General features: G+C 33.3%; 1 protein-coding gene across 1 annotated transcript; it reads left to right on the forward strand.

Moving 5' to 3' along the window:
* Positions 1-251: 251 nt before the first annotated feature.
* On the forward strand, positions 252-2,608 carry HELRODRAFT_193241 (hypothetical protein; the record flags this gene model as incomplete). Its single annotated transcript, XM_009026136.1, has 5 exons — positions 252-323; positions 1,125-1,194; positions 1,596-1,883; positions 1,973-2,008; positions 2,316-2,608. The coding sequence occupies 5 exons, from the start codon at positions 252-254 to the stop codon at positions 2,606-2,608; spliced, it is 759 nt and encodes a 252-aa protein (XP_009024384.1).
* Positions 2,609-10,899: the final 8,291 nt, after the last annotated feature.

Here is a 10,899-nt window from a genome sequence, read left to right on the forward strand (position 1 = left end):
CATGATTGTACCTGTCTGAGTTTGTATGATTTATTAAATTTTTTATTTAGTTCTATAAGCAGATTAAAAGTGTTTATCTAATCTTAATTTAATTAATTAATTTTTTATTTTTTTTCAGAGCTATTGTAAATCAACATGATCAATTGTCTTTAGTTAAGAAACTCACATGTATAGTATTAATTATTGGGTTAGGCTGAAAAGAACAAATTTGATTTGGAAACTCCAAGTTTCAAACTTTTATTGGGCGCTTCATGATTATTATCACATTCGATCGTACTAGATTTTGGTCGCAGTACATTTCTGGATACGTTTACAGCTGGGAGGTTAGTGAGCCTTTGTACTAATGTATGCCATGAAGTAAGGCAAACCATGGCTGGTTTTCTGTCGTTCAAATTTTCTTGTCTTTTCTTTTTAAAATTTTCGTGTTTTTTGTCTTTTCCAAACAATCGTTCACAGCAAATTCAATTCTAACAATTTTCTAAAATTCACCGGCCACAAACGTTGGAAATTTGTCGACCAATTCATTATCGAGAATAACTTTACAAGCCTCCATTATTAAATCATTTAAAATTAGACTTTTAAAAATATTTTTCTGAACCATTATAATTTGTCACGTATCACCTTATCATCGTGTGCTAAAACTACGGTTTGAAGACTGTTGAATATTTGCTCAACGTGGACCGCAGCAGGACAAAAATTGATTTTGTAGTCCCAGTTTTGATTATATCAGACATAATTATATTGTTCCATTGTTTTAAAATATTTTTTAAAATATAGAAAAAGAAAAGAATAGTTCAATAAATATGGCGGCAAAAGAGAAACACATATCTTTATAACGAATTGTAATTCTTTTCGCTTCTGACTTGCTCACTGACGTTTTAGGAGTAACTTTTTAGTTTACATTCTATTGTTTGTTTTCCGTTCAAAGTAAACAAAATATTTTTTAAAATTTTTAAGAATTTTGAACAACTCAACAATCTTCCATGACCAGTAAACGTTTATTTAAAATCAAACTTCTATTATAGTTTAGAGTTGTTAGCAGAATATTATTAAAAAAATTATGAATACTAGAAGTTCAAATATTTTAAAAATCTTTTTCAAAATAACTGTTTTGTTCGATTCAGCCATTCCCAACGAAAACTACGGTTAAGCATATGAATATTTTTTTATATCGCATTTGCTTGCGACACAAAAGTTACTGAAGAAGTTTTATCTCTTCTGCTATTTTTTTTTATTGTTTTTTGTCTTACACACCCAACTGTAATATATTTCCAGTTATAAACTCGACGATAAGAGTGATGTCAATGAAGAGAAATTTATTGCTACCCTCTTATTGATTTCGCAAAATTAAACCTGAATTATTTTATCTGATGTTTCGTAAAAGACAATTTTTGTTGAGACAGAATTAAATTTTTGTAAACGTCGTTTGTTATACTTGGGATCATTGTTTTGCACGTTGGAGTCAATGTATGCAAATTCATATTACAAGTTAATAATTTTCATCGTAGAGTAATAATTTTTGGTTAACTCGATCCTATGTATTCAAGAATAATATGAATGATTCTGAATTTCGAAATACATTCATGTCATTTTAGCAAAGGTGAGGAATGTGGCATTAGACAAGTTGACGGCTGTCGTCTTCGAACCAATAACATGCACCTCTGTCTCAACGCCTCCAGCCAGCAGATGGCTCTGGAATGTTACTGTCCTGGCGGGTCCTACAGATGAAACAGCTACGTACAACATTACAGGTAGCATCATCACGTTCAGTCGCCCTGGTCGCTACAGAATCAGCTGCACTGCGTTCAATACGTTCGATGACGAAACAACATCGAGTAGTGTACTTGCTGAGCTGTTTATCGTCGTAACGAACTCCATGAAAAGTTAATACTCGTGTGAATTACGACTTTTTGCTAATTAGTATATAGTTTTTAAATTTTGTTCTGAGCAATGATGAATTTTTTTCAAACAGGGATTCACGTCGCGGGTAGCAGGCTGCAGTCGTTTCGTTAGTGGATTCAGACTTGTTATTCATACCAGTTTTTTCCATGTAGTTTTTCTGTATCCATCGCCAAACTATATAAGTAGAAAATGCCAAAAGAACATGCCAAAAGAAATACGCACATGAGCTCTGCCTATTTGTATCGACACACTCGTTTTCAAAAATTTAGATGTGGATGAAAATTATTTTTTATACAATTAAAATTTAATACAAAAAACCCTCTAAGCAATTCACATTCTTATAGTTTCAAAGAATACCTACCACAATCATCCAACTCAACCATCATAACCAACTAAACAATCATCCAACTCAGACGTCATAACCCTATACCAGTTTGTGACGTGCGACAGCAGAGTTTTCGACATTATGGAAAGTTCTGAAGCCTGGAGAAGGAAGACAGTATGGATATCGTTGTGTCTCAGCTTCTTCTTCATAATTATGATCACCGGAGCTGTTGTGTTGTACTACAAGAAGAGAATTTTTAAGAATGCTGACATTTTTGCTTTAGATAAAAGAGGTTTAGCTCAGAAAGTTCAACTTTTACATTTTATACTTGTTAAGATATGCGGCGATGTTGCATTGAATTACTGTTTTAGTTTATTATAATTACTACTCTGCTATTACTTTCTATCGTAGAAGGACATTTTAACTCGCTGTTTCACCTGAACCGATCCCGCTGATTTACTCTTCTGACGATCGTTTTCAATCTATTTCAAACATTCCATTGAAGTATCTAATAAATTTTTCCTGAAACTATTTTGCCTTAGAAAAAATGAAATTTTTAATTTGGGCACTTGTTGCTGGCATGAATAAAATTTAAAACAGTAAATTTTACGGCAGTCTTTAGCTAAGGTTTCTTATTTTTTTTTTAAACAAATTCCCCATATGCCACTTGAATGATAGATAAGTTTCGAAAATCGTTTTGAAAAAATTACGCTATGAAACTTTTTTCTTTCAGAAATTAAATGACTATATAATAATTAGTTAAGTAAGGCAAATATTTTCATTTCAGATGCTGGCAGCAGTCAGTCTCCAGATAGCGAGAAAAGTTTTTATTATTCTTTGAATTTGGAAATGAAATGTTTTTATTTTCACAAAAATCTGATAAATTACTGGTTATTTATGCACTGCCTTTAAATAAACTTCAGTTGACAGATTTTAAAAATTGCCGTGACATCTTCATGTCTTAGATCTTTACAAAAAAAGATGAGGATACACTGGATGCCTTAACTGCTTAAATAGGGAGAATGAATAAAAATTTATTGTAACATTTGATGTTTGATCGTGAGAAAATTTAATATTTCAGTTGAAAATTTGTAATTCTGAAATTTTTTTATCAGTATTACTGTCATGTGTTTACTACCATTTGAAGTGATTTTGCTTAGTAAAAGATGTAGCCGGCTTTCTGTTGTTTTTTTAAATGTATCATATTTTTACTTTAAATTTTGTTCATTAATTAGTTTTTTCTAATTTTTGTAGGCTCAGTGGAATCAGTATGAAACAATCACCAAAATCATATTGTCTGAAAGTTCTTTCCAATTTTTTAATTAAATTTTATAACTTAAAAATGATAAACTGAAATTTTGTTTGTAAATAATTAACTGAATAAACCCATTTATATTATACATCACCGCATTAAAAAATTAATTCTTCTACTTTGATGGTTAACATAACGCTAACGCTGATGACATGTTGAAAATTAACAATTATTTTGCCGTTTAACAAAAATTAAAGTTACACGTTGGGAGAAAATCAGTCGCTTGAGCAATGTTCATTACTTCGTTTCTGTACAAAGAATTAATTCATTTAAATTATTTAAATTTTTGATTTAAGACCTATTGTACTGTTAATTATATCCGATATCTTAATATTTTATGGATATCATTATAGATATCATTTTGTTAATTTGTTAATTGATTGTTCTCCATGTATCCATCCAGCCTTCCCTTGTTGTGTATGAAGAAAATCACTCACATTTTTTTTTATATATAAAAAGAATAATTTATTTTACTTTTTGCAGTGCCAGAAAGATGCCTTTTTTATGTTTTCGAAAGTACTTCTCGACTTGCCTCCATCGATTAACATCTTGCAAGATGGGTCAGGCGGTAAAAGTGTCACGTTCTGCACCGCTGTTATTGCGCGGTGACCTGGTTCGAATGCCATCTGTTTAAAACTCAATATGTCTATCACTCACTGTGCGTTCGATGAGATGCTGGCACGTACATAAGATGTGTGTGTCAGCATGCCGTCTGTGCACTGTATATAATGATAATAACTTAAATTATATAGCGCTAAGGGCAAGCAACTGAAACGCTCTTTGCCGGACAAGCTAGTGCAACCCGATATACGATATAAAATAGGGATTACATTTAAAGCCAAACAATTAGATATAGTAGATGAGATGTTGTTTAAATGTTATTTGCAATTATAGCAAACAGTAAAAGAAGGTTTTAGTTTTTTCTTAGAAGTAGCCAGTGAAGGACAGGTTCTAATAGGATCTGGTAATGTGTTCCAAATTGATGGTGAAGAATGACGGAAAGCACGGTTAGCAATGTTGGTTGACACGTGTTGTTTGACTATTGTAGGTGCTATGGATGAACGCAAGTTTCTGTTGGATTCTTTGATGGCGATTAGATCTCTTAAGTAAATTGGCTGTGGTGTTGAATGTGTCTTGAATGTTGTTGTAGAAATTTTAAATTGGATCCGAAATTCGATTGGAAGCCAGTGAAGAGTTTCAATGATTTTTTATTGAGTTGGTCTGACATGCTGGAAGTTTAATGTTTAGGGCAACACGTGCACTTTATTCATCAATGTTTGAAGTCTTTTCATTTGTAGTTGTGTGATGCCATATAAAAGACTATTGCAATAATCTAATCTAGATAAGATTAAACAACGTATTTAACGTATTAAACAAGATGCTACTGTTGTTGACAAAAATGGTCTGATGTGACTAATACTTATCAAAACTTAGCTTTGGAATTTAGTATAATGCCAAGTGTTTTCAGTTTCACCTGATTGCTTACAGTAATGGGAATGTGTGGCTTGATTCGAATGCTGTCATGTTGTTAATTTCTTTTAAGTGCTGGTATGTTCCTAATTTGATGAATTTTGTTTTGGAAGGATTGAGTTGCATGTTGTTTTGTAGAAACCATGTTTCCAGTGTTCAAATAAACGATGTTAGTTTATTGATATCTTGAATATAGTTGCGCGGATCAATAGCATAAAATAAATTAATATCCTTTATTAGTTAGTAAGCACAGAATGATGTCTAAACAACTGTGCGCTCGTGGGAACTACATAAAAAAAAGACTGAAGACCACCTTGCAATCAAAAAACTATAAAATAAAATTAATTAAGAAATTATATATATATATATATATATATATATATATATATATATATATATATATATATATATATGGTTAAAGGGCAGATGTTTTGGCTGCGCCTATTGGTTTTTCTGGTTATGTGAGCTTTAGTTTACCAGTTAGTTGTCAGCAAATTAAACTGTAAAAACTCGCTTTGTCGTCATCAAATAGGTTAAAGTTCTTGGCGCTCCTGGTGACTCACGAACTTCTTCACTAATAAAACGGACACCGAGCCAAGCCGATATTTCATAAAAATGAATGAAATTAAGCAGTTATTAGCAAACGATCCAATTCTTATGATGACCAACAGCATTCAGACTCGAAGCTAACTGGCCAACTGGTATTCTTTACGTAGATAAAATTTTAGAACCTTATAACATTATACATTGCGATTGATCATGCAATTCATTGATCACGTGATAAACTTGTACCAATTAATTACACACACATCACACACATACGCACAAACAAACACCACTGAATTATTATTCCGAAAGTTGGTCGGCAAACGAGGTTCAGCACTGAGAACAGGAAGTGATGAAAGGAAATGAACGCGGCTGCCAGATCAAACCCGCCAACAACGCCAACAGACTAATTAATTTTGCTGGTTTTGAGGCTATATGGTACTGTGGTTGGTATATTTTTGGCCACAAAAATTATGTGTTGATTAAGTCCAACATTTGTAGCTAAAAATACAATGTCTCTGAATAAGGCGTTGTTGATTTTATTATTAATCACTCAATTAATAATAAATTTAATTTTATAATGAAATGGCAAAAAACAAATATTTTCAACCAATGTTGCCCAGTTTTGTTAGATTGTGTTAAATTGAGAGGTGGAATATTTGTTTGCAGCTCAACAATTTGAAAAGCGTTTTAAAGATTTTAACGGTAGCTGATAATATTTAATCGCATAAAACCTCAGGCAGCTTGAAATAAATCCAATTGATTTTCAGGAAAATTTCAAACAAACTAGAGAAATCATTTTTATATTTTCCTGATCGTGTGAATATTGAACCTGAATTTAATTATTTTAAAATTTTTTTAAATATTTCAAGTATCCCAGTGTGACCTGGTTCAAGTTATTTTTTATAAACAATTTCTCAGAATCTGCAATTCTCAGTACATTCAATGAAGTACTTTAAATGAAGAAACACAGTAGAAACTTTGAACCATTTCAGCAGAGACTGTAAAGCAAAGTTACCATAGTTATTAACTCTTTCGTCGTTGAAACAGTCAGCTGCTCCGCGTCAGCAGGTCAATCAAGACGTTTAATTGAACTTCCGCGCCAGCAACCGACGCATGACGTTTGGAATTTGCTTACTTCCCAGAAGTCTGCACACGTCTATGACGTTCTTCAACTTAAATGAAGTGTTTGCTGAAAGAATGATCGCTAGCGCCAGCATAGATGCATGCATACACACACACACACACACACACACACACACACACACACACACACACACACACACACACACACACACAGACACACAGACATCACACAGACATGCATACATATTTACACGGACACGTATATACACAACCAGCCACACACAATAAAACACTGACAACAAACTCACAAAGCACTCACTCACACACACACACCTGCAAGCACACACATGCACATACACGCACATGTCTAAAGTTCAATAACTCATACTTATCGGGTAGTTGATGGCTTAACATTACAAGAAGTGTTGTTGCTGCCAAATTTCAAACTCCGGCCAAAAAGATTTACTAATGAGCAAATCGGAAAATCTGCTAAACGAAATAAAGCCTACGATTGTTCTTCGTGAGTATTTCAAATTTCAAACTCCGGCCAAAAAGATTTACTAATGAGCAAATCGGAAAATCTGCTAAACGAAATAAAGCCTACGATTGTTCTTCGTGAGTATTCACAATGGTATCACTTTTACGATGTAAGGAAAAACATGATACGGCCGCGATGTTAAATGTTTCTCAATGACAACAAAAATATTGAACACATCACAATTCTTCATATTATTCATTATAAAAAAATTATTATAAAAATATTCGGGTCTACATGTTCTGTCTGTCAATATTTTAGATTCGTTCGAAGAAGGTGAACCTTTAATAACTAAGTGCTGGAATGCAACTTATCGTTAACGAACGCGTTTTGTTTTACGCGGAACGACCGCGGTAAAGCCGTCTGTTTCTATTTTATTGTTAGTCTTATGGCAATCTTTTGACATCTAGAAAATGTTTGCGAAAAACTCCCTGACTCCCTGAATCGATCGCCAGGTTCTGAATCAAGCGCCACAGGGTCTCCCCGCTCACCATCAAGAAATTAACGTCATTTAGTTAGTTTTTCGATCAATTTGGTAGATATACCATCTAATGAGTACCTCGGTGAAGACTGAACATGATCAACCAGACGGCCACCACTTTCGGTAGGTCCTCATAGGTGGTCAACGGTCTTTGCTATGTCAGTTTTTTCAAGTATTTTTAAAGCATTTATTTAATGTAAAACCAGAAACCCAAAAGGTTTGTACGGCAAACTGGCTAGCGAAAAAATTGTAATAAAAAATAAATTGTTCTCATGATAAGTTATTAACTATCCAATCCAAAATAATCACATGTCTATCACAATTCGGACAATTAATTGAACAAAATCAAACAATTGTCAAAGAAGAAAAAGCGTTCAAATTGCATCAGTTTTTAAAAGTTTTTTAGATGATGGACTTGAACTTCAAGTAAGATTGGCATTGTTGAACATCGGTTGCACGCACATATGTCCCAAGTATTTTTGCATAACAGTAAGCGTTTACACAGCACCAAAAACGTTATTTCCACAACACGTTCTTTATTCACATAGTTTATTAAATGTATTAACATATATTTTTAGTTATCTTCGTGAAATTTTATAAAACAATCTCGTCCACTAACCACACACAGATAAACATTACACTTCACACACACCACCCGAGTTTTTCTACTACATTCCTTGTGTCGGCATCTCATTGCATTTTTTAAGCTCATCACCTTCGGGAAGTGCCCAGACCCTCTTCTGTTGCAGGGCAGTGGAGTAGTTTTACTCTTTTTGGCAGCTGGAGGTCGATTTTCGTCTTCCAATACATTCACAGTATCGACAGGACCCATGTCTGCAAGTTAAAATATAAATAAAATAGCCAATTGGAACAAAAATTTACGTAAAAAAAATTAGTAACACTAATTTTGCTACACTCATCATATACACTGGAAATGCACGCACGTGCAAATCAGTAAGGCAAGGCATGATTCCAATGCCTACAAATGTGGAATAATTTGAAGTTGAAAGTTTGCCGTGACATATAACACGTCTAAACCATTTTAAAACTATATAAAATAATTTCTACACAATAAAATACAAAATTTTGCGCAATAATATTTTTGTAAAAGGACAAAAAACGGCTACAAACTTTTCGGTGCAAAATCGGCCATTCTTGGAAATTTTGGTAAACAATACAAAGAAATGAAAGAGTTTTATAATAGATACATATATCTTCAATTATGGAAAACCATTTTCATAATTAAAACATGTTCTGAAAATTTTCATAAGCGGTTAATAACTTAATTTTTTTTATTGCCCTTAAGTTTGTGGCTTTTGAACGAGCGGTTGAATATTTTTCATAATTTCGCCCAAGGCTTCACCGTGCTTTTAGCGACTTGAGGTTTATTCACATCACATCTTAAGATTACAATCGTAAGTTACATTTTGATTAGAATGGAATAGATTTGCTGTACATGAAGGCAGTTCAATTGATGACAAAGAAGCTTCTTGAAACGAATTTTTTAACCATCTAATTTTGAACTATAAAAATGTTCGGCAAAATCGTAGATCATTACCGTGTAATTCAAAAATGGTAATGATGGAGTTAATAATAAATTGTAATAAATTTAAAAAGGTAAATTTTGCGTCATTTAGCTCCTGCCCCTTTTAATAATCAGTTCTTGTCTTGTTGTAATCTAATAAACGTTGTTTAAAAGAGCAATTTTTAATTCCCTGTACTACCGACATAAGATTTTACCAAAATGTTCACCCAACACATTTTATAACTCCACAAAACCCTTTCACGTCGCGCCGGTTCGCCAACTTGGTAGGCTACACATTTACACTAACGTTTGTGAATAAATATGTAACGAAAATACAACGCATTCTATACGGATTCTTTTGAACTTGAGTATTTCTTTCATAAATTGAATTGGATAGATAAATAAATATTTGGTTGTTTTTGTGTGTGCGTGTGTGCATGTTAATGTACGGGCTTATTTACATATATGCGTACATTATTAATCATCACGTGGAATGGGTGAGGCGTACAACGCTGTTTGTCTGTGTGCGTGTGTGTGTGTGTTTGTATTTGTATGTGTGTGTGTGTGTGTATGTGTGTGTTTGTCTGTATGTTTTCGAATCTACATATATATAGAAATATGTCCCAAAAAAATTTATATCCATATATTTTCTATGAATGGATATATGTATATATAATATAACAGAGTTTTAATAAGTCCCTTCCAAATGTAAAAATTAAGAATAAAATATTCGCCATGAATATATTTAATATATATTTAATATATATTTAATATATATTTAATATATATTTAATATTCGCCATGAATATATTTAAATGCCCAAAAAAACAAGTAATTTAAATGAAAGGCTACAAAACACGATGATGTGAAGTATCGAAATGAATACATGGCATGGAATGTATGGGATGGACATTACGCAAACTAAGGCATGACATATATACATGTGTAACACGACACATATACATGTTTAACACATACATGTGTAACACATGTATGTGTTACACATACATTTGAAACACATACATGTGAAATACAAGCACATAAAATATATATAATACATGATGTTTGTGCATGCATGTTTGTTGCCACATAGAGAATTCATGTATCGTCATTTGCAGTTGCCTACATGCATTGCATCCACGCTGGCCTAGGCATATTTGAGCGAGCACATGCACGCACGCACACACACACACACACGCGCGCACACACACACATACACACACGCACATTCACACACGCATACATACAAACATACATTTGTGAAAACACACTGAGAGAAAAAGCACACACCAATACATGCACTAACATGCATAAATACACATACACACACATACACACACACACACACAAACACGTACATACACTCTTACGCTCTCTTTCGTAGCACACAATCATGACGTAGGTACTACGTCATCAGCGTTGCATCACTTGCTTCCAATACTGCAGAATCATTGTGCAGTTGAACCGATGTACTGTGTGTGCGTGTGTGTGTGTTCACGTTGGTGACTGCCATCCCATCATCGTCATCGTAGTTTCCGTGCACATCTTCCATTCATTCCTTCGTTTCATGTTGAGAGTTTGATGCTTTTGAATTCTAACGAACGATTTGCTAGCTCGGTGAGTTTCAACGAACTAAACAACCAAATAAATAGTTAATTACGGGGAAGCAATGTAATTGAATGCACGTCGAACATACATATACAACAATCGGATAAAC

Source organism: Helobdella robusta, assembly GCF_000326865.2.
Source record: "Helobdella robusta unplaced genomic scaffold HELROscaffold_45, whole genome shotgun sequence".
Lineage (NCBI taxonomy): Eukaryota > Metazoa > Annelida > Clitellata > Rhynchobdellida > Glossiphoniidae > Helobdella > Helobdella robusta.